This window comes from Mugil cephalus, chromosome 11 (genome assembly GCF_022458985.1).
Source record: "Mugil cephalus isolate CIBA_MC_2020 chromosome 11, CIBA_Mcephalus_1.1, whole genome shotgun sequence".
Taxonomy (NCBI): domain Eukaryota; kingdom Metazoa; phylum Chordata; class Actinopteri; order Mugiliformes; family Mugilidae; genus Mugil; species Mugil cephalus.
This window is the reverse complement of record NC_061780.1, coordinates 24,932,378-24,957,859: the sequence shown is the minus strand read 5'-3', so window position 1 is coordinate 24,957,859 and position 25,482 is coordinate 24,932,378. Positions and strand designations below refer to the sequence as shown.

Here is a 25,482-nt window from a genome sequence, read left to right as displayed (position 1 = left end):
GAGAATGGACGGAGAGGTGCATCTCGGACAGGTCCACGCAGGACACAGCCTCTTTTCTTTCATCCGTTTGTACCTCAGCGTCTCCCCCGACAATCACCGAGACGCTCACCGCTCTCAAATCCTTCCACTCTGCTTAAGCTTCCAGACAATCACACCACTCCCCGGAGATCTGATTACCTTTCTCATTGAAGCTGGATTAAGCTCTTTAATTAAAATGACTGGGCTTTATTATACGCTGTCACAACTTAAAGGACAGAAATCCCTCATGGCTCTTGAGTTCTGTCAAATGTAATTCGACATCTATGATTTTTTTTCCCCCACTGTCCCCTCCTCGTCAGTATTCAGAGTGTGTTAATGAGGAAAAAAAAAAAGACACAGAATGTCTTTGGAATAAAAGACGAGATAAGGGTTGAAAGGCTGCCGTTCACAAATAAGTCGATGCTCGCGGGCGTCTCCCCCGTCGAAGGTGAGAAAAGAGAGGGCATCATCTCAGGCGCAGATTAACAGCAGCAGGAGCCACCGACTCGGACTCGCGCTGATTTATCTCTTTCCAATTTCATTCGAGAGCAAATGATCCGCACCTAATTTCTGTTGGGAAGTTTCTTGCGGTCACGTGGCGCCAATCCAGAAAATCCTCGCAAATGAGAACATTTGCAGCGCGGCGCAGGTACGGAGCCAATCTAATCACGCCATCGTCAGGTTTCTGTGGCTGTCGTCTGTCTGCGAGGGCTTTTTTTCCGACCCAACGAGTGTACATGCAGGCTTTTGCAGGTTTTTTTTGTTTTTTTTGGGGCGGAGGTGGTTGGGGTGGAAGGGTGCCGATGGGAACCAGAGGAGGTGGAGATAAAAAAAATAAAAAAAGAAAGAAAAAAGCCTGAGCTAGCCTCATGCCTCCCTGCAACCGGCTCCATTGTACAGCTGCTGTCAGTGCTGGCATGGCTCCCCTGACAATCTGCTCTTTAATAGCTAATATCAGGGTACATTTCCTCAGGCACTGGACTGGAACTGAGAGATGGCGGGCCGAGCTGTGGGCCTTTCTCGCTCTGCCGCTATTCTCTGTCTCTCTGGAGCTGCTGGGAGAACACACACACACATCACAAGCTTGACAGGCGGCCGCTGAGTCATCTGGCTAATCTATACTATCTCGCCGTGTCCAGCTGCACATCCATCCTCAGACAACATGGAGTTCAGTGATGAGGCCGGGAAAAACGGATGCTGGGTGCTTTTTGGGGAATAGTTCTTCCTCGGGGATGCGCTTCGGTTCTGTCTTTCAGCTCAGATTGAATAAACTCACAAAATATAAATTAATGTGTACATACAATAAGTGTTTTATGCAAACATTTGTTTCAGGGATTTTCCCTGAGATATCATTCCTACACCAAAACGTACGCATGCCCTTAAACACCTAAGCCCCCCGGGATATTTTTCTTCTTATTTTAACAATAAAAAGGTCAGGAAATAACCTGAAATCAAAGAGAAGAAGGAAAAGAAAAAGAGAGAAGATGTTTGAGTGGATGATGAGCAGGAGGCAGAAGAAGGGGTTGAATTTTCTGCACTTGTTTGGTTCCGTGGACGAGTAAAAGTGTTTTGTCTTTCAGTTCAGATAGAATAATGTTAGATGTTTTTTGCTGGCATTTGTTTCAGGGATTTTCCTCATATCTTTTAGATCCCAGAAATGGGATATCATGTCTACACAATAAAACATATGCAGGAATTTTGCTTATTCACGTCATACGTATCATTAACACTTAAACTCTTGTCACTTAAGCCTCAGCATGTCTCCCTGGGCTTATTTTAAATATAAAAAGGTCTGAAAAATGGCCTGTAATCAGGTTGCAACATCTGTGTTTGGGCTCCAGTTACAGAAAGACAAATAGTGTTTTACCCTGAATGCCTCGGTTTTCCCCATTCAGCCTCCAACATTTAATCTCCTTAAAGCAACATTATGATGCTCTTCACTGCCGTCCCTCATGTCATCATTTAACCATTTAATAACAAAACCTCAAAAATGTCCCAGAGAACATGTCCAGGACATGTCCAACAGTTTTTTTGCCCACTTTTCCAGAATACTTAACTTTCAATGTATGTCAGTTATTTGCAATTTAGAGAGTTTAATAACCTTCCAGGAGAAAACCAAGTGAAATTACCAAAACGACACCACATTGGCCGTAAAGGGCAAAGCCTCCGCTTTCAGAAGCTGTTGGAAGTATCCCAACAGTGCAAACGGTGGCATAATTACATGAATCCAAAGTGCACTTGTGCAAATGTGCCACCAGTGACACATTAGATGAATAAAAAGCATGAAGCGGCCGCGATGAGAGTCAGCACCTCCAAGTCTGAGGACACGGTTCTATGCAGGAACTGGTCTGTATCTGTATCTGCACGGCATAATGTGGAACTGGCTTGTTAAAGTGATAGTTCTGTATGTTTAGAGAAGGCTATTTATGCAGGACACACGGTCAGGCGTAGTATTAACCTCAGGAGGTGGTGGTCTGCATGCACACAGTTTGTAGAGGGAGACGTGAATGTCAGCACAGAAGCCAAGAAGCAGCAAACTGCTTAACAACATCAATTTAAGTGCGCTCTATCTTTAGAATGTCATTTCCGATACACCTTGCAGTCAGACAACCTTATGCGGCAGGGATGCTGTTTTATTAAAGCTCTCGTCAAAACCACCAGACTCTACATCGCAGAACAAGGAAGCTGATGCTCCACTGCTGAGTAACTTCATACACCAAACACCAAAGTCATAAAAACTAAAACAATTAGAGGGACGGTGTAAACCTCACTTAAAGGCTGATCTCCTCCTAATAAACGTGTAAACCCCTGCGCTGATTTCTCTCTGGTTGGAATATATCCACTCTTTCTGAGCATGTTTTCTCCACGTGGGGTAAACATCAGATGACAGGTTTCCAGGAGGTACAAAAACAACCAGTTGTTGAAACAAGGAGTGTTTGGAATCGACATGGGCAGTGATGCAGAAAACAAGGATTCATCTGGGTCGTATTCTTCTTCTGAATAAACTCAGTGATGCTCCATAATGTGAACACGCATCAAAGTGGTGATGTGATTGATGTTTTGGGACATGTAGACTAGAGATAACACAGACTAGTGACTAGTTGGTTTGTCGACTTCAGTGAATTAAGCATCATGTCGACTAGACACTGACCACGTGACATAGCAACATGGACGTCTAGAAGACAGGTGAGGAGCCCAGTGGTTTGTTGCAGAAAAACTATTCTCTTGATGAATCGCTGCAAAAGATTAAACCGACACTAAAGTGACATGTCAGTCTCGAAATACAACTAAAGTACGTCTGCAGTGCATCTGAAAAGACGTCCTAAAGGGTAACACTATAAGACAGACAGACCAAATCCTCTGGACAACAACTTCACCAAACATCCTGTGGTAACAGAGAGAAGGAGGCTGCACATCAACTATATTAAGTTATTAGACCTTTAGCTTCTCTGTGCTATTAAATGCTACTGATGGTGCTGAGGTGCAGCCTGTTTTTATACAGGCTATACATATCATATGTATTCAGGTCCAGACTATAGATTTCATTACTTTGTACTGAGTTTTAATTAGTGACATCATCAGAGACTAGTCCGCGTCGACTGCCCTCACATAGACACATGCACCGATCAGCCACAACATTAAAACCACCAACTGGGAAGTTAATAACATCAGCCAACTCAGTGTCCTGATGGGAAACTTTTGGACCTGGCATTAATTCATGTGGATGTTACTTGCACCATGTAACATGTTGCACCAACCTAGACCAGATCAGACCCCCCACCCCCATAGCAATGGCAACAGACACACACACAAAAACACTTTAGGAACAAGTGAAATGCCCCCACTAAGAGCATTTAACACCATTCAGGGTCCATTCTCTGATGAGTCACAACCCTACACTATATTAGGTCATAATGTTATGCCGGATCAGTGTATATCTGAGCATTTAAACAGCTAATTGAAATCTCTGATCAGATTTCAGTCAGGCTGAAGAAATATGAGTAAACGTGAACTGCGTTGAACCAGGTTTAATTGTTACATATTGTTTTTCTAACAGCAGGACTAATTAATGAAGCAGGCAGCTCTCGTTAAAAAACATTTCACGACCCGGTCGAATGTATTTTTGAAGGCAGAACAGGGAGCAATCAGATCATATAGTTCCCACCGGCTCCACGTCGTTCCTCGGCATAAAATGATGCCTTTCTCCGGTAATTTGAGAGCAAAACAAACCCAGTGAAAGCCAACTCTGCCTCCCTGTTGTTGTTACCTACTCTCACTACGGCCATTACTCTTCCCTGAACTCTTGCTTTTCATTAGAGCGAGTTTGGTGCCCCTGATACACCATCAAATACTTCAGCCTCACAGATAATGCAGCGTTCCCCCGCCTCGACGATTAATTCTTCTGACATCTGAGCGCATTAATATTCATTGCCCCGCGCCACTTGTAACAAACCGCCGCCCCCGCCTGCTGGAGATGTGATAGAGAGATGGTGTCGAAATCTGTCGGTAGAGGTTTTATTTTTATTTTTTTTTTTATTTTAAGGGCATTGAAATGATTAATAGGCGTTTGTCTGTTTGGGTAGGACAACTTGTTGCTTAAGGTCTCCGGGGGTCTCTTCCTGTGTATAATGTGTTTACAGTTTTTCCAAGGCCTGAGAGTATGTTTAATGCCAGTGTTGTGTGAAGTCCATTACAGATGGTATCTCAGTGCAGGTATAGAGGGAGGAGGTCAATGTCCCGTCCTCACCTTTACTGTTGAACAGCCTCGCTTTTATCTGGAGAGACATGAAAAATGGCTAACACCTTGCTTGTTCCATCAAAACAAAGTGAGTTTAAAAAAAATCTAAATATCTCAGATAAGGGCCAGTGGTGAGCACATTTGTAAAGGATCTGCTCTCGGTATAATTTAGTCAAAGGTTCTTCAATAAATCCATAAAGTCCTCAAAAAAGATTGTGGAGACTGGAAGAGATTCAGTCTGAAGAGTCAGTGAATGATGCAGTTCTTCTTTTTGCCATTTTCCTGTACAACAGTTGAATTACATTAAATAATATTATATATATATATATATCAGGCATAACATTATGACCACCTTTCTAATATTATGTACAGCCGTGGCCAAAGGTTTTGAGAATGACACAAATTAATTTCCACAAAGTCTCCTGCCTCATTTTTTTTATGATGGCAATTTGCATACTACAGAATGTTATTAAGAGTGATCAGATGAATTTCAATTAGTTGCAAAGTCCCTCTTTGCCATGAAAATGAGCTTCAAACTAAAAACATTTCTACTGTATTTCAGCTTGGCCACAAAAGGACCAGCTGACATCATGTCAGTGACTCTCTGGTTAACACAGGTGAGAGTGCTGACGAGAACGAGGCTGGAGATCGCTCTGTCATGCTGATTCATTCAGAATGACAGATTGGAAGCTTTTAAACGATGGTGGTGCTTGAAATCACTGTTCTTCTTCTGTTAACCATGGTTACCTGCAAGGAAATATGATGTGCAGTCGTTGTTGCATTGCATAAAAAGGGCTTCACAGGCAAAGATATTGCCTCTAGTCAGATTGCATCTAAATCAACCATTTATGAGCTCATCAAGAACTTCAAGGAGAGAGGTTCAATTGTTGTGAAGAAGGTTTCAGGGCGCCCGAGAAAGTCCAGCAACCACCAGGACCGTCTCCTAACGTTGATTGAAGTGCGGGATTGCTTGCTTGTGAATGGCAGCAGGCAGACTTTTGGTGGATGACCTGGTGTCAAGAAGGGCAGCAAAGAAGCCACTTCTCTCCATGAAAAAACATCAGGGACAGACTGATATTCTGCAAACGGTACAGGGACTGGACTGCAGAGGACTGTGGTAAAGTAATTTTCTCTGATGAATCCCCTTTTTTTGATTGTTTGGGGCATCTGGAAAAAAAGTTTGCATCCTGAGAACATCCATGTGTGGGGTTGTTTCTGTCTAAGAACACAGCCATGAATAAAGAACGGTACCAAAACATCCTGCGAGAGCAGCTTCTCCCAACCATCCAAGAATAGTTTGGTGATGATGGAGCACCATAAGACAAAGGTGATAACGAAACAAAGCATTGAAATTTTGTGTCCAAGGCCAGGAAACTCCCTAGACCTTATTCCTGTTGAGACGTGTGGTCAATCCCCAAGAGACGGATGGACAAACAAAAACCCATAAACTCCAAGCATTGATTATGCACGAATGAGCCACCATCAGTCAATATGCAGCCCAGAAGTTAGAATGCCAGGGCAAATCGCAGAGGTCTTGAAAAAAGAAGTCAACATTGCAAATATTGACTCTTTGCATAAACTTAATGTAATTGCCAATAAAAGCCTTTGACACTTATGAAATGCCTGTGTTTATACTTCAGTACACCATAGCAACATTGAACAAAAAGATCTAAGAACACTTAAGCAGCAGACTTTGTGAAAACAAATACTTGTGTCATTCTCCGAACTTTTAGCCTTGGCTGTAGATCTCCATTGTTCCTCCCAAACAGTCGTGACTCAGGGATTTAAAACTACAGTTTTTTAAAAAGAAAAGATTATCTCTAAAGTTTTGCATAAGCAGACAAACACTTCATGAAAATGCACTCTTTCCATTTTTTCCCAGTAGCTTTTAACCTGTCACACTTTATGTTAAAGCATTTCCCGCAACAAAGGGCTGAAAGTTTAATTTTAAATTGTCTCGGTTCCTTTTTTAGCTGCGACAGTGTGAGGATGTACTGAGTCAGACCGAGGAGGCGACATTAATAATTATCATTTCAAATCTAGTGCGCTACAGCCGAGGCGCCTCACACAGACTGGTTTTCAGCAGAAAGTAACGGAAGAGCGCAGCTGACTTGAATCCCGTTAGATAATGTGGGACGTTATACTTCGAAGACACAGCAAATGAATCGAGTGAAGGAGACGCTGCAGCGTGAGGCGAGATCTTTATCGGCTGTAGGAGATGAATAGCGTATGAGTAGAGGGAGGCTGGCGATCAAATAATGTGAGTCATCGGAAGAAAGCAGGACCAGAGTGAAACCAAAGATGCACAGATTTAAAGTAATACACAACAAGTTCTATCGTCTGAGCAAATATACAGATCAGTCATAACATTATGAACACCTTCTCAATGTTGCCTCCAGTTGTGACTCATCAGAGGATGGAAGTGGACCTTTTGAGGGTGTCCTATGGTGCCTGGTAAAAGGATGTTGTTAGTGGGGGCCTAACCCTAACCTTAACCCTAACCCCTACATACTTGATCAGTTTGGGAGCTAGTGAATTTGGAGGCCAGGTCAACACTTTGTGCTGTTCTTAATGTTGTTGCTGTTTGTTTCTAAAGCATTTTTGTCTGTCTGGTCTGGTCTAGGTTGGTGCTACATGTCTAAGTAACATCCACACCAATGAATGAATACCAGGTCTGAAAGTTTCCCAGAGGATCACTCACAGGAAATCATTCCCGCCTGTGGCCAGAAATGTGGTCAATCTGTACAACTCCTCATCCTGAGTGTGCATAACCCATATCCATATTCATACTGATGCACGTGCAATAATTCATGTTCACTTTCCTTCACACACTTGTACATGTTTCTTTATATATTTATTGGACTCTATCATGTGCAATAATTTCCCACTGTGAAATATCCCACAGTGTCAGAACACGGGGTCACTTATACTAATACACATTTATATTATATATATTTCTTATATTGTTTACATTGATGTATGTATTCTTACTATAATTGCCTACTTACACTTATTTGATCTTGTTGCCTACATTGTTCCTTGGTCTGAACACTGGTTCACTCTGAGTAGGAGCTGCTGTAATGAAAAGCTGATTGGTGCATTTTATAACTTCATTCTTCCTCTATGACCATTTAATTTCTTAAGAACACATCGAGTTATGTTAATGACACTTAGACCTCTCTCCTGTCTCTTCCATTTTCACCACACTGTCAAAATCAGTTCATCCTGTTCATTCTGTTTCTCCATCCACTGGCTGTCTGTTGCATAACCTTCCTCCCCTCCATCTCCACCTCTAAGTTAATCCATTAAGTCTCCTTCTTTCACCTGCCAGCGTCTAGACTCCGGGGGTCCTGCCCCAATCTACCTGCATCATCTGAGATTCAGCTCTCAGAGTCTACAGAGTCTACGTTCACGTTACTTCATCTTCTTAATCTCTTCTCACTGAACTGAACTGGCTGTTGCTTTCATTACGTTACCCTCTGCATGGAAACGGGTCTTTGAGGGGGCGGCGCAAGTGTCTTTGGGCGTTTCGTGGGTTTAATCGTCCTAATCAGCCACATCCGAGGAGGTGTCTCGTCTCATTTGTCGCCTTTATTGTATTTTTCTAAGAAAATAAACTCTTTATTCATTTATCCATTTCATGTTGCCCTCCTTGTGCCGGGTCGTAACACTTATCACACAATAAAACCTAACTGACTGATAGAGATATGTGGGAATGTCGTACTAACATGTAACTATGCATATCTTCTTTGGTTGAACTTTGAATTATCATGCCGTGAGGCTCGCACAGACACGTTAGACAGCTACAGCGCAGGGGGGCACATGGGATCCAGCGTGCACCACGTAGCATACCTGAAGAGCCTGCAGCAGTTTGCTTGTGTTTACGTTATTTCCGGATGAACAGATGTGGTGAAAAGTTGTAGCAACACAGCTGAATAATGGATGAGTTCATGTGATGAATTAGTGTTGACGCTAATGTGCGATACACACCGGAGTATTTGTGAGTTTTAAAACGAGTCCTGTGTTGTGTGAAAGTGAGAGGAAATCACTCCTGGATGCAGCTAAAATATGTGTATTGCTTCTATGGTTTATTGTCATTTATATGTCTGTACATACAAATGAAATTTGTTTCTCTGGGCCCCAGAGCAAACATACATATAGAATATAAAAATATATATACAAAAATAATACAGGAGGCTGACATATGCAACAGAAATGGGGCAAATGCATGCGCTTCGGAGTTCAGGAGAGAACATGAATGAAGTCCCACAGTGGGATGTGTCTGTGTTCATGTGTTTCTGGTCCAAAAGAGAAGTCAAGGATTTCATGTGTGGCCAAGTGTGCAACAAATGGAAAAGACAGAAATGTTCCATAATAAATGGAAAAGGTTTGTTGGGTAGATTTTCTACACAAAGCATAATCCTTAGTTTCTACCTTCTCGTAGAATATATCAATTATTTAAAGCACACATTTTATGCAAGAGGTGCCATTTAAAAACACTTGCAAGTGAATTCTGTGTGGATATTTTCAGATGCACCAATCAGCCACAACATTAAAACCACTGACAGGAGAAGTAAATGACACTGAACCATCTTGTGACAGCTCAGTGTTCTGCTGGGAAACCTTTGGACCTCGTTCATGTGGATGTTACTTAGACATGTAGCCCCCATCTAGACCAGACCAGACCAGACCAGACCAGGTACCCTCACCACGTTGCAATGACACTCCTTGATGGCAGCAGGATGCAAAACAGTTCAGATGATATTTGCTGTAGCATATTACATTAGTTGATCTTTAATCAAAAATCCAGCTGGTCCATTACTGTGTCTTGGATGCTCAAATTTCCCACAGCACACGAACATACCACCATTCAAATCTTTTGGTTTTAGTTGTGATTTAGAAAAAACAAAATGACTGAACGGTTAAAATATCTTTATAAAGAGAATCTGACATTCAATGTAAAGTAAGTTCACTACTTTGGATATTTGCCCTTTAACCGAGCATCCAAACATTTACTCAGTCCGGCTATATATTTTCCATGGCACAAAACACAATTCTTTTGAACAGCTAAAGCCGTAAATTGTCATGAGATTCTTGAAAAGCATCTTTGATTTCATGACCACCGTTAACTTCAAAGACCTCCGAGATGGCAGCTGGAGGCGGCAGCACCTCGCCTGAAAGCTCTCTTCCAGTAAATGTCGACAAACTGCGGCATGGATTAGCTCCGGGGGGAAAGCATGAGTGCAAATCGCTCCGTGTAACGGTTTGACATTTGTAGAGTGTCTGAGTTACTCTGTGGGAGACGAGGCAGACTCCTGCCAGGTGTAAAGCTCCTAATGTAGCATAAAGATAAACATATGACCGGCGTGTGAGGTAAAAGACAGAAAAATGAGTGGCTGGGTGATCTGTTCAATAAGGAGATGCGGAGGAAAAACAATCTGGATGTTACACCTGGGACGGGGTATAACCATCTAAATCCAATATTACGTTTCACCTCAAGTAATCTTTACACTCGCAGCGACTCGACAAAGACGTCACGATGCACGATGAGCTGCAGAGACGTGCTCCTAAATCGTTTCTAAACACTTGTGGAACATTGGAAGAAACACGGGCTGAGGTAAAAACCAATCCTGGAGTAAAACGCCTCATGTGTTTCCAATTTCTCTTTTTAAAAAACTTCTATTGTTTCCATTAAAGGCTAAGACTTTAATTCGGCTAATTTTGTGACATAATAAGAGGCGGTTTACAGAATGCTACAGCAGGATTCGCAGAGGGCAGCGGCTCTTTCCGAAGACGTAATCCTTCAGCAGAACCCAATGTGGGACAGAACACATAAAACATTTTAATTAAATCTAGATCTGGTTCTTGTCGGGAGCTGAGGGTTTCTGTTTACTTTTTAAAAACGTGCTTTAAGCGAAAAAACCCGCAGAGAGTGAGGATTCTGTTTTCCAGCAGACACCTGGCCAAGATAACCAGGTTTAAGCAGCCACCTGGCTGCAACACGCTGAATGCTATTAAGTTACACAGAGTCAGCGCGCAACAATGTGCTCCAGCAAATAAAAGAAAAAAAAAGACAAAAAATAAGCAAATGCAAGGTAGACACCCAGAAAAGGAAGAATGAGGGTTGCAGAACATGGTTATGTAAGATGCAACATTTGGCAAACGCTGTTTCAAATAAACCAGTCGGTGTAACGTATCATCCAACTCGGCCTGTTTGCGTTTAGACCTGTTCACAGCGGCCAGCCAGGATCAACTCCCGCTGGCTGAATCACTCTGCTTCCCTGTTATCTCTCCAGCAGCTCCTTTAGTCTGTCTTTAAAGCCATGAATCATGCCGTCATGGTTTTTACAGTGGACAAATTAAGGCGACTGTGGGAAGAACACACAAGTGGAAAAAGTGACGCTCCTCAAATGTCCACTTGAGTGAATCCCCAGGGACCTCCATGTTTAAATGTCCAACTTTACAGCAGGATCACAACAGAGCAGCACGGTAACATGCACAGATGTTCTTATTAATAACCCCAACTCTCTAACCGGCCTTTACCAACTGAATATACGGATGAGCGCCCGAGCATCTTCAAGAAACCATACCATTGTTTCAGCTTGTTTTTTGGGTTTAGAAGTTAAATAAAAATGTTTTCAACTGCACATGGGATCATTGTTATGTAACTCCACTTTTAACTAATATCCAGCCTTAAGGATATGAATTGCTAGCTGCCTGAATAGCATAGGTTGCTACGCTTGCTCTAACGTCAGGACCTTGAATGTGTACGGTCACACAGATAATGTGGAACCACAACATTATGACCACTGACAGGAGAAGTGAATAACATTTAAACCATCTTGTGACAATTCAGTGTTCTGCTGGGAAACTTTTGGACCAGGAACTCATTTATGGGGATGTTACTTAGACATGTAGCACCCACCTAGACCAGACCAGACCAGGCACCCCACCCCATAACAACGACACTCCTTGATGGCACCACACCAACACACTAAAACACTTTAGGAACAACTCCGAAAGAAAACATGAAGAACATCACAAGGTGTTGACCTGGCCTCCAAATTCACTTGATCCCAAAATGATCAAGTATCTGGGGGATGATCCACAGAGGCCCCTCCCCTCAAAGGCCCCCATTAACAACATCCTGTTACCAGACACCTCAAGACACCCTCAGAAGGCCCATGTCCATTCTCTGATGAGACACAACTGCTTTGGAGGCTCAAGGGAGACCTACACAATATTAGAAAGGTGGTCATAATGTTATGCCTGATCGTTTTGTATTATATATATATATATTGCTTGTTGTCTACCTCAGCATCACACATTTGCCTCAACTCCACTCTTTGGACTAGCGCCTGGAGCTAGATTGAGTCAAGAACAACCAAGATGGAGGTTAACGAGATTCAACACTGCTCTTCAGGAAACATTATCTGCTTTGGAAAGTTAAAAAACAGTTTCCAGAACTTTCCAAAGCACAATCGGACATACCCTTCCCTCGATTCAATGATCTAACGGAGTGTTGCATGTGAGCTTCCAATAAAAAACAGCCCTTACGCAAAAACAGCTACTGGCTGTGTTGCTGGAAAAAAAATGGTACCAGTACCACAACAATCTGTGATCCAGGATGTCCAGAATCAGTAACAGATCCACAAATTAAAGAAGCTTTTCAGATGCCAAGGCAGGATTTTACAACTGTAAGGCTAACGTTCTTTTAGCTTTGGTTGCACAGATTAAAATGTAAATCACAGAAACACAGAGTTTTGCAAAAGCAGAGGCTGGTTCAACATGTTTGCCAGGCGGCTACGCGATCTTGGCTCAGCTCCTTTTGTGTTGGCACCCATGTCGCCTCCAGTACTCTTCCACACAATGTTTATCTGTCTGATCGTGACCTTAGATTACGCATGAATCATTTTCTCTGGAGCATAACGAGACCTTACATCAAGTCTGCCATGTACATTCAACGGAGATTTCTCCACTCTAAAAATGTAATATATCAGCAGTGAGCCGGCAGTCGGCCATCGCCCGAGCAGGCCAACACAACAAGGCTTGATATAATCAACAGTGAACCCATCCAGCTCCTAAAGTGATTACAGCACAACTAAAATGCCAGAAAAAGACAGAGAGGGCTGGTATCAATCCTGAACAGCAGCTTCACAAAGAAAACAACAAAGAATGTTGGATGATGCCAGTCAGAAACGAAAAAGACAAACCTTTCCTGTCAGTGCCGTTGGGGACCTGCGAGGTGTTGATGCCCTTGGCGGTCTCCTGGTTGGCGGTTTCCTTGGCGACCGCTGAGCCTTTGAGCTTGCTCTTGGGGGTGTCCAGGGCTTTTAGCTTCTTGGCATGTTTGGTGCCCTTGTAGTGGGCCAAGGCCTGGCTCTGTGAGCAGAACAAATAACAGGCTTGATTTAACGGTGGGAAAGCAGCTAAAAAACACGGGGGCCAGGATGAAATGAAATATGAGCGGCGCGGAGACGCAGTCGGAGGCGAACAAGTAGACTAAAAGTAATTAGTCTGGGACAGCTGATAAACCATTTAGTCTGGCAAAAATGGTCAATTTAATTTTGCTTCTGTCCAATTTAGGTAAAGAAAAGCTCCTTCCCATCAACGGGCGATATTGGTCATTTAAGAACCATTTTGTTTTTGGAACAAAAACAAAAGACATAATTTAGTTGTTTATTAGAAAAGGAAGCATTTCTGGATGGATTATTGCTGCTTTTACAAGACCTATTTCTTCCCTAAGTCAGTCATGAGGTCATTTTTTATATATATATAAATAAAAACAAGTTGCCAATATTTGAGAAACCTGTGACCGTCCGAGTGACCCATAAAGTTTAATTTACGGCGTGGCGGTTCAGTTTAAAGTCTGAACACGTCGCACCTCCGAGATTCACCTTCACAACAGATTCATTCAGGCACACAGAAGGGGGGACATATGCAAAGACTTTGAGCTGCCCTTGTTTACCTCCGCACCCTTCCCTGCATACTTTACCTGAGGCAGGAAGAGAGGCGTCGCGAGGGATGCAATTGCCTCTTGCAATAAATAAGCGCGCCAGCCCGCGCATCACCCAGAAGACACTGCTAAGCATTTTTATTTATGAGCCACAGCGGGGCTATCCACTAAAGACTGCTGGGACAAAGAGACCTTTCCGAGTAGCGTCTCTGGATTAGCACACGAGTAAAACATCGTTTCACTTTTGTTCCTTCGCTTTAATTAGTGTGCAGTAATACAGCAGCGGTTGCAGCGGTTTAATTGAAAGAAAACGACTTCCTGCTCATAACAAAGCTTTCACAGCAGTTTTCTATACACTACATTTAGGGTTTAATTTACTCCCCGTATTGATCGTGAACTTTTGGACGAGGACACGTACAAGAGTGTGTGACAAGTTAATAGAATGAGACGAGTAAAGAGGTTTCATTACACTGGGGCCGCGATGTTGCCAGAAATTCATAGTTCAATAATTTCGTTGGCAAAGGTCGAGAAAGTGCCGGAGCGCCTTTCAAACATTCCAGTTCGTTCTAGAAACCATTTTTGGGTGAAGCGTCGCTTTTTCAAACACACTGCACATCATGTTCTGGCATGAAACCATTAATTTTCGCTGGCATTCGTCTCCCCTCAGGTACCGGAGGCATGAGTTACTGTTTGCTACAGGCCTCCGCTGATATGGATGGGTGTTTAATGCAACTACGGCAATAATTCATCTTTCATTAGAGCAATGAAGCGTAAGAATTGCCTAAACTTCAAGTTTGGCACATGCATGATTTAAACCAGGAAGGGAACCATTAGTTTTTTTCCTGCAGGTGCTCTCGAGACTTCAAACAACCCTGCACTGCATGGTTGTTGTAGAATTTAGAGAAGGGTCACAGTTTAAATCCCGCTATATCCTCCAACAGCCACGCAGCTACGGACGAGTCGACTCCCTGGTATCGGCTAAAAGCAACTGAGACTGTAAACTGTCACTTAACTGGTACTTAGCTGTGCCATTAAGCTGACGTGTTTGTCTGACTGCTCCGAACTGTAGATTACACATGTTTGAATTAGCCTCGGAGTCAGTGTTCCATTAAAAGTTGTGACAGTAATCCAGCTGGATCAAAAAAAAAAAACGTTGCTGTGGTGGTTACGGAATGGAGAGAGGTTTTTAGTTTAAAAGGAGTTCTCGGTAATAAATCACTGCTGCATGCAAGCGTGGAGAGAGCTGCTTTTTGAAGTTTCTGAACATGCATACATCATTTATTCTGCACGAGAAACTCGAGTACTGAACGATGGGGAATCCTCATAGGGCTGCAGCATATGTCCCACCCGCTAAGCATTGTGGGAGATGTGGGACCGTTCATACAGCATGCACCAACACACAGTGTACCGATCTCTACCCAGGAGATATTAGCGGTCACGCTGCAAATATTAGCATCTGGGAGCTCACGGAGTGGCTGCTAGTGTTTCCTCTTTTGTATATAACCGTGCCCACGTCCAATTTCTGATCACATCACAGAAGTTCTGCCTGGTTGGTGAGTCGAGAACTCCCAAACAAGAACAAAACACATGAAGAAAATGACATAATCTTGTTCTTGCAGTTCTAAGAGCAAGAACAAATTTCTCTCTTCTTAGGGAGTATGTAACAACCTTTAGACGTGCAATACGATCCACCTGGCAACAGGCAACACGTATGCAACAGATGGGACAAGCCAAGAAGCTGTTAAGGTCAAACTGAGCCATTAAGCTCTTAATCAACCTGCTCGGCAGACAAAAACCAAGCTCTCATCAATTAACAAACAAACACACCAAACACTTTAATAAATATTTCGATCTGGAATCAGGATTATAAATCCCAAACGAGTCCGGATGATTTATGTTATGACCCTGCTCATCTATGAAAAAAAAGACACTGTAGAAAAAGTGGATGTCATGACAGCTCCCCAAAAGTGGTAGCAGCACAGGGCATATAAGCCCCGCCCCTTTCATGTTAGTGAACGCAACTTGGGACGAACACTGAGATTTCAAGATATTTTCTGTCATTTTATCTGTCATAGTTATAATGTAATTGTGTTTTAAAGAAGACTACGGTCATTTTCCTCTATAAACAAACCATTTCTGGTTGTTTGGACCAGACTGAAAACTCAACACATGGAACAGTTTACAAGAGCAAAGCTTTCAGTGGCTCCGATTCATTGTGTCCGACATTAATTTAACATTTGAATAAAATTAACTCCAAAACCAAACATTGATGTAATCGCGGCTAAATCATGTTTATTAGTGGAACAGTGGACTTATTAATTCATTTTTTTATACGTGGAGTTGGGGGCATCACCCTTTTTTTTGTCATCCTGCACCGTTTTTTAGCCAGCCATAAATCATTGTGACCCAGATTCACATGCACAGCTCCGTGCAGCAGGCGGTGTCAAAAGAAAAGCAAACTATGGATGGATCACTCTTGAGGAGCAACAGAGAAAATTAAAACCTACTCCAATGCATGAAGATTTAGGGGGATTTTCATCCTGCTGACACCGCCGCCTGCGAAACAGAAACCCACCCACATTCCTGTGAATGAGCTAATACCGCAGTTAACGACCACAACTCAGAGAAGAGGCATCGGTCGTTGTTCTAACCTTTGACACCGAGTGTGGGAGCCTCAGAGTCTGAGGTGGATCAAGTATCGTCGTGAGGAGCCACGCCTCAGTCCCATTCACTGTCTGTGGCTTCAATGTGCCATCACTGATGTTTAAATATTTAAAATACATATATCTTTGGTACCAGCCTGCAGCCACGTTTCCATTTAACAAAGAAATCTTTCTCTAAGGTTGTGTCTGAATTGAGGAAATGTTTAATCATCTTCAGCACAATAAACTTTGAAAGAAAAATAAAAGTATTTGGTGCACAGATACTACAGACAGATTGATATATTAGAATGCATGACATTTTGCATTTGCATTTTAGCATTTTGCCCTTACAGATGTACCTTTTTATACAACTTCACAGTTCAGTAGTTTAGTCCAATAATGCAATTAACCTCCTGAGACACAAGCATTTGTTTGGATTGCACCTTAAAGAAATTAAGATAAGATTAAGATCTTTAAGTATTGGGGATTAGCAGGATCTAAGGAGTAAAAAAATAAGCCTCATCTTTGACAAGGAAGTAGTTTTTGAAAAAAAAATAAAAATAAATATGTGGGTGGACACAATTTAAGTCCGGATAATAACGGGTAACCAAAACATAAAACTGTTTATTTTAATGCAAAAGCAGAATTGGAACCAATAAAATCCCAACATCCTAAAATGAGTACTTCTGAATTTGTTATATTTGCATGTCATATCAAACTAGTAAGCATAAGCATAAGCATTAATATACATCAATAAATATGTCTATTGACCATTCCCTACCAGTACATGGCAGAAAAAAGGGTCTCCTTACGAGGACAACAGGTCTAAATGAAGCAGGTAAGCTGCAACAAACTTGAGACATAATGTCCCCATATGAGCTCATATGCTCATCAGAGAAAATCTACAAAGATAAAAACACATGTGCAAAAGGAGGAGGAATATTTCAGAATGTACAAGTCAGGCCGTGAGATGAATGTTTTTAAATGATGCCCTTTTTGCGATTCCTAATCTGACACAGCAGGATCGAAGAGATAATCATTCCCAGAACCATCAATGCACCAGAGGCGAGTCCAGCCCAAATGAACGAGTCTGACACCCTGTCCAGCCACGTCATGATGTAGGTCACACACGGAGTGGAGTAAACCTCACGTCCATTCATAACCGTGCAGTTCCTGGAGGTGTCCGTGCAGTTGCAAGATTCAGGAACCGCCGTCGAGTTGCCCCAGTCCAGATGTCCCGCAAAGAATCCACAGCAGAACCCAAACTTCTCCACCTGTTGGAAAGACTCCTGCATCTCCTGCGGCTGTTCGCTCAGCGGGAGCAGCTGCTTCATGTGTTGCCTCACCAGCTCCTGGGCGGCCGCGGTTCTCGATATGACACCTAGGGCTCCCAGGGCCAGCATCAAGAGGAACATGAAGAGCAGGCCAAGGAAGAAGAGAACCAGCAGGCAGCGGGCCTCTTTGATCGCTCCACAGCAGCCCAGGAAGCCAAAAACCAAAGTCACGACACCGGTGAATATCAGGAGGTTCACGTCTGGGAGAAGCTCTTCAGCGATCTGAAAGTCCGCTTTGTTGCTCCCGATGCAAATGGACAAACCGAGAAGAGCGATTCCACACATGAAAAATAGAAAGTTGAAGATGAAAAGCAGGTATTTGACGACTCTGCTCACCGCCATCGCCAAGATGGAGCCTCTAAGAAACATGCGTCCATGCCAAAGATGCTATGGCTTAAATAGAAGGAGGCTGCAGACAGCGTGGGGGGGAAACCTTAAACCAGCCCACTGTTTCAGGGTTGTGTTCATATGCAAAGTGGTCACGGAGAACAAGGAAAACTTGTTCTCGTCCGATGGGACTGAAGAGGTGTCCTCTCAGTTACTCGAGCTGTCGAATGGCATCATCACTGAACCGTCGTAGCTACTTTTACTCAAACAAAAACCGACTGTCAGTGTGGTGGCTTTGTTGTTGCACCTTTAAGCCGGCAGCAGAGTTGACATCTGGTCAGAAAGGGAGAGCAGCATGTCACAGAAACACTGATGCCATTGTGTTAAAGCGTATTCATGCCTTTGGTATCAGGTCTGTGTATGAATGAAGAATGCGGTGGCCATTGCCAGCATTTACACTCTGTCTAACTTTGGTAACTTCCAGTCGGCTATGTTGAGATTCTCTGTGTACTTCAGATAATGCCGACTGAAACAGATGGAGCGTTTATCCCTCAGGTCCGTTTGTTTGGAGAGGGTGAGTAAAACATGTTACCCACGGGCTGATGTGACTACGTTTAGAATTATAAAACAAAGCATTTAACTAGATTTCCAAATGGTTTAATTGCTGATCGAATAATTCCTCCAATCAATTAGCTTGGATCCCCCTGAATATGTTTCATTCATAGATGGAACTGCACAGTATTTCGGAAGGTAGGATGGTGCATCCGTTTGTGTACCGGGTTGGGGGCACTTTTCTTAGATACAAGTAGGTGGAGCTCAAAGGAAAAAGGGTTGGGAACCACTAATCTGTGGGTTGTAAGAGCACCATTCATTGTGGAATCAAAGCAGCTGCCTTCAATTATGCGTGAGTATCTGGTCGTTAACAGGCTCCAGTCACGTGTGTTTCAGGTGGACAACGCCCACAGATGTTCCTGATAAAAGATACTCTGATGAAACGTCTTCCAGAAACCCCACAGGTTCAGTCGTCCTCGATTCTCTTTGTTTGTTGTAGACACTACTATAATGGAAACCCTCCTCTTCGCCAGAGCAATGATTTAAAATTGTTATGATAGAAAAATTGTGTCACTGATAGCTCACGGGCTGCATCACTGATGGCTTTTTAAAGCATGTTTTGCCATTAAGTCCTTAATTTATGACCATCATGAGCACAAGGAACATTAAGTAGGGGCTCTGATTTAATTCTTATTTGCTCTCATGCTGCGGGGCTTCCAGGCTTCTGCTGGAAAACTCAACAATCTGTCCAAAAAAGAACTTGGATATCAGGGCACATTTTCAAACTTGTGTCTTCCCATCGATACAGATATAGTGGAAAAAACAAAATGAAAACCGTCGCTATAAAGACACATCTCTCACATTTTGCCAATCACAGAGACGAATGAAAACAATCTACAGTTACAGTTGGGAATGCTTCACTTTTTGTGTCTTAAAATAAATTTTTAGTATAAGCCCCGTAAAATTGAAAAGTATCAACAGACAGTGCTGCGCGTGCTTCTTTTTTTGAGTTGTTAAAGAGGACAGGTCTCCAGAGATGCATACAGAAGATCAGGGTTTGAGACATAATTTACACTGACAAAAAAAAAAAAAAAAAAAAGACTCAAGCGTCATCGTGTTCGCCAGGCACAGGTACCTGCAGAGGTGGAAGAGGAAAACATGAACTTTCACAGCATGTTTTATGATGATTTATTTCTGCTCTGGTACTTAAGGCACTGGAGCGATCACAGGTCTTTTTCAGTATTAATTCTCTGTAACATCATGCAGCATTGTTTGCACGATGTTGCGTTTCTAAAATAAAATCTGAAATGCTACAGGGAAGAAAATGCACATGAATGCTGGAAAGGAGGACATGAGGCACAGCATGTATCCAACATCTCTCCTCTGGTTATTCTGCATCAGACTTTATTCTCGCACAGTTTAATGAAGGCAAACCTGCTGATAGTGTTACATAATGTTACTGTGCTCTGATGCGAGACTTCAGGTCAAGTCAGTGTCACATCTGAGCTACATTTTCGTGTTAATAAAAACAAGCTTCAACTTCCAAGTACCAAAAGCCGCAGTACTTTAATTGTCCACTCGAAGCTCAGCGGAGCTATCACTCTGAAATTCAATTATGTACTGATAGATTATGTAACAGTTAACCAATTGTGTATATATCTAAGGGGTTTCTTTGCCACATAAAGTTGTTACATACTCCACAAGAAGTGAGAAACTTGTTTGCACAAAATTGTCATTTTTTTCTCAAAGGCCTCGTTTGGGAGTTCTTGCAGCTTTGACACATCAACCCGAGCAGCCACTTCGTGAGCTCCCAGATGTTTATGTTTGCAGTGTGACCGCTAATCTCTCCTGGGTGGAGATAGGTGTGATCCGACAAACACGTTCGACAAAACCTCTGGCCAAAAAGTGTCTCTCATATCTGCATCTTCCACGATGCTTAGTGCGCGTGATGTACGGTATACTGCAATGGGAGGACTTCCCAGGAGTTCTGCACATGAAGCATAAATGACCAGCACAAACTATTTTCTTGTTCTCTTCAGCCCGAGGAGCAAGAATAAATTTTTCACTTCCACAAGCTTTATCCTCCAGGGCTCAACCTCATAATGACCCGATACTTCTCAGGTCAGAGGCTGCATATTTATCAGCGTGCATTTTCTCTTTTGTGGCGTTTTTTTTTTTTTTTTTTATTATTCTCTTACTTTATTCTGTGTTTGTATTTTTGCACCGTCTCGTCCTTCCCCTGCAACACCCACATTTCCCCACAGCGATCAATAGAGTCTTATCTTCAGACAGCGGCAGATACGTAATGAGCTAAAGGAGAGGTGTACGGGATCAAGCAGCTGTGCACAAAAGACACCAAAGCGCGCTTGGTTTTTCATCGACATATCTGACTAAACCTCCAAACTTTGTTTTGTTGTTCTCACTCCTACACCGGGTGGCACAGAACATTCCTGCTCATCAGATCAGTCGGCAATTACAGACGTCTGTGTTTCCCACTTGTCTTCTCATGCTGCACATGCATCAACAGATTTTTTTTTAGCCTCGTCACTCGCACCGAATTGTGAATATGTTCATTTCTTCATCTTCTTGTACATATTTTTATATATTTCTGTGTGTCCTCTTATTGCAGTTCTCTACTTCTTCTTATATATTCTCATTGCCTACATCGCTCTTTGTTCTGTACACTATGAGTAGGGATTAATAAAGCAATTCTGATTCTGAGTCTCCATGTCTGCTCCTTGACAAGGAAAAAAACTAAACAGATTATGAGCTTGTAAAAAAAGCCTGAAAAGTAAACAGGATAAGTTAATAAAAAAAAAAAAAAAAAAAAAAAAACACCAGTCGATGCAAAGAGCCACAGGCAGCGTCTCAAATGCATCTGATGTAAACAGGTCACGGAGAGACGCCCTGTGAGAGGAGCAGATCAGACCAGCCGCTGACTCACTGCCACTTAACAAATTACAGACTCGAGTCCGGTTTATGACCCCGACTCATAAACATGACCGCATCTAGTAAAGCAGCAGCGTCTTTAAAATCTTTTAAAACGGACGAGCTTTTGTTTTTTTTTTTTTTCTTTCCATCTTTATGATCTCCCTCCATTAACGGGTTTTTTCAAACGGACTTCCTTTTGTCCCACACAGCAGCGTGGATCATTATTCTGCTTCATCATCATCACCCGGGGCCGACAGCAGCTTCACGTTAATGATAAACCGTCACCGGAGAAAATTAAAGACAATTTCGGGCGGTGGAAAAAAAACAAAAAAAACAGCGCTACCTGTTGATGGACAGATAAACACAGGCTCTATTCCTATAATGAAGCTTTAAAATTACCTGACGGACAGTAAATACATACCCGGATAGACCCCCCCAACCCATGTAAGACATTATAATCTCATCCTGAGTAATCACTGACCCATTCGGTGCTCGAAAATGGATTGATTACTCCTTTAATGAAAGTGCGATGACACTGCTGTTCAGGGAACTGCTTTAACAACATGCGGCAGTGCCAACGATTTTCTCTTTAAATTTTTTTGTGATTGCTTTCAAAATGATATGGAAATTAGGCGGAGGAGGAATTGAAGCCCATCTGCTCGTCGGTCAGACTTAGCAAGCAAATATTAAGGCCAAGCATTTCATTATAATATATTGCAGCGAGCACACATGAGCTAATGGATTCAGAAAAACGATTATTTTCTATTTTGAACACAAGCTGGGTTTGATTGAAACGTGAGGCAATGATGAGAATAAAGATGTGAGATGTCATAACCAAAATCATAAGCTTGAGTTTGGGCAAACCCAGGGAGAGCTACACAACAACAACTATGACCTAAATTAAAATATGGTGTGATTAGAAGATGGTTTTCCAGAGATGGGAACAAGTCAGCGTTTTAAAAGTCACTAATAAAACTTAGACTTTGTAATAGGGGTCAGCATTTTAGCACCGGATCGTAGCAAGTGTCACTGGTAATTGTAAAACCTGCTTTTACATGAATACATCAGTGATAATAACCTACAGAGTATTTAATAGCTTAACAGCCAAATTTCCTGCATTGCATACTTACTTTTAATAAGAACATTGGGGTTGATTATACTCACGCTCTAAGATGAGATAACTTAAAACATAGTGAAATAATTTTTTTTTGTCTACTAAGATAATTCTTCTTACTAGTTTTTGTGTTGGAGCATTTGACCCATTTTATGTGCATTTAAAATGCTGTGTAAATAGACCCCTTCACAGTTTGTGTGACGTTTTTTGAGGGGCGGGGCTTAGCTGGAGGCAAAACTTCTCAAACACTATAACTATTTCAATGGACTGTTTGGCAAGAATGGACGGAAAAACATATATTTTGGGAATATACTAATACACTCACTCTCCAAGACTGTGATAGTTATTTTGAAAAAGTTTACTCTGACTGAAGATTCACCGACCTCTACACTATCACACACTGGATGGACGATTTGACCAAACGAGGACACAGAGGGGACAAAGTCTGGTCTGTCTTTATCAAGTGAAGCCTCTCCTACAAAAATATTACAAGAAGTAAGTGGAACCACTGTGGAGGATAACATAGTAAATGCAACTTCAGCGCTTAGCATTAATCTGTAACAAGAATCTCCCAGATAATGATTAACTTAACATAACTTCAGTCACAGTTTAGTCTAATCAATAACATTATCCAGGCTTAAAGTGATGATGCATTACATATTAGTCTGACCTGATATGAAGTGTGCCCATTGTTGACTGTCTCATTCCAGTCTTTTCTTTTTATCACTAAAGCCAAACCAAAGTTGTCTACGACAGGTAGTGGTAGATAAAATATCAAGTATCATTGTTTTTCACCATATTTTCACAGTTGCCAGTGACAGTGTTTCCCTCATGCTTCCCTCTGTTTTGCCTCCAGCTAACGACGTGACGTCGGCCATGAAGGGGTCTATACATGTGCATATTTTGGGTTCTCTGCAGTGCACACTTTTGACTTGAGTATTGTATAGCGTGATCAACTACTGGCACTTTGAGGTACAACATCTCAACACCTCTTCCACCACTGCTTCAAGCCCAAATTGCTCTTTGTCAGGTTAATCCCATCATAGGTTTAAATATCAACACCGCTCTCTTTCTGTCTCCATTTGAAAGGTTTCACTAACTTTCCAATCAATCTTATTGTTTCTTCTATTTATTTAGAAGCAGCAGTAACGCAGTAACACCAAGCTGATGTTTCTGAGTGTTTATTGACTTTAGTAAGACGAGGATTATGACAATCATCAGTCTCCTATCCATCCTTCATGCTTTGATTGTTGTTCAGGTTGAGACTCAGAAACAAACTTGGGGAAATCATTTGTTTTTCTGGTGTTAAAGTCTTTTTTGAATTTGGGTCAATTTAAGTCAACAAATGTGTGACTGGAATCCAAATGCGATTCAAGACACTTCTTGATTCAATCTGTCCTGCTGTTTCAGAGATATCAAGTTAAAGAATAGATTTTAATTTGGACGGACATGAGAACGTTTCTATCTTGTAAAAACATCTCCGCATCGATGGTTGATGAGCGTGACGTGCTTCATGAATCCAGCAGACAGCAGCTCGTTATCACCTGCTGAGAACTGATCGACACCCTGCTGCTCTGAGTGATGCAGAGAGAAACACCCCCAAAATCAAACACGTCAGCCTCTGTCAAATCTCCGTTTTAGCAAGGCACATACACCGATCAGCCACAACATTAAAACCACCTTCCTAATATTGTCTCGGCCTCTCGTAGGTGCAAATTTTTAGTTGCAATTTAATTCACTTTTATTTTGAAGCTTCATGGAACCTGAAAAAAATTATGGTTCCTGTATTAGTGTTGTGTATATGAAAAAAATATGGCTTGTCTGGAGTTATGTCTGTGGATCATCCCACTTGGAGGCCAGGTGCTATTGGGTGGGGGTGTCTGGTCTGGTCTAGGTGGGTGCTACATGTCTAAGTAACATCCACATGAATGAATGCTAGGTCCAAAAGTTTCCCAGCAGAACACTGCATTATCACAAGATTGACGGTATTTATTTCACCTGTCAGTGGTCATAATGTTATGGCTGACTGGTGTAAACTCGGTCAGTATATTTCTTCCTTTTTTGTCCAAAACCACAATGCTCTCATGCTCACCCCTCTCTCCTCTCCTCTGGTATTTTTCTCATTCACTTCCTAACAAGGCAGCGAGGCTTTTAATAGAGAGGGGATTAATAGTGTGAGGAGGCAGAGTCTTCCATGAGGTTTGCCACAAAAGAAGTTCAAACTGGAGACCGGCCTTGGAGAAATCTTTATCAGTGTTTAATCACAGAAACTCAGCTCCACTGTTGGTTGCAGAGCTGTTACTCAAACACGACTCCTGAGACTACTGCCAATTCTGCAAACTTTTAAACTGACTGCAAGCATAGATTCCCCCCAAAACATTCAACAGATTATCAGGTCAGACGTCCACCTCTGCAGGTGAAGTAAGATGCAACTTCCTGGGTTGATAAAAAGTAGTACCTCAACTATCCACTAGAGTTTTCAAAAGCATGTGAAATCCAGAGCGAGTCTGGCCAAGTAGTAAATGGAGCATCTGAGCTATCCCTCTATGCTGATTGGTTCTGAGCTGGTCACATGTTTCATGGGCGCCATGTTAGATACATCTAACCAATATTCACCCATAGAGAAGTGGCAGCAACAGAGAATAAAGTTGGTTTAAAGGTTAAAATATGCCACAGTGCTCAGGCTACGGTTCCAGCACAGGATCAGGAAAACACGGAGGAAACTCCACCGTTTCCCCAGTGAACAAAAACAGAGAAAGTTATGAAGCAGAAGATTAAAAGGAAGAACTGGATGTCAAATGATTTCTCCCTATTATGTGATGAGATAAATGTCAATGTCTCTCTTTGACGTTTGTTAAGATTTTATATGG

At 42.2% G+C, this 25,482-nt stretch overlaps 1 protein-coding gene across 1 annotated transcript in view; it reads right to left on the bottom strand.

The window, feature by feature from the left end:
• Positions 1-25,482, bottom strand: part of znf385d (zinc finger protein 385D) — a 96,353-nt gene that overhangs the window by 25,285 nt on the left and 45,586 nt on the right. The window contains exon 4 of the mRNA XM_047599262.1: positions 12,970-13,138. Coding sequence (XP_047455218.1) covers positions 12,970-13,138 — 169 coding nt within the window. The remainder of the gene's footprint in view (positions 1-12,969; positions 13,139-25,482) is intronic.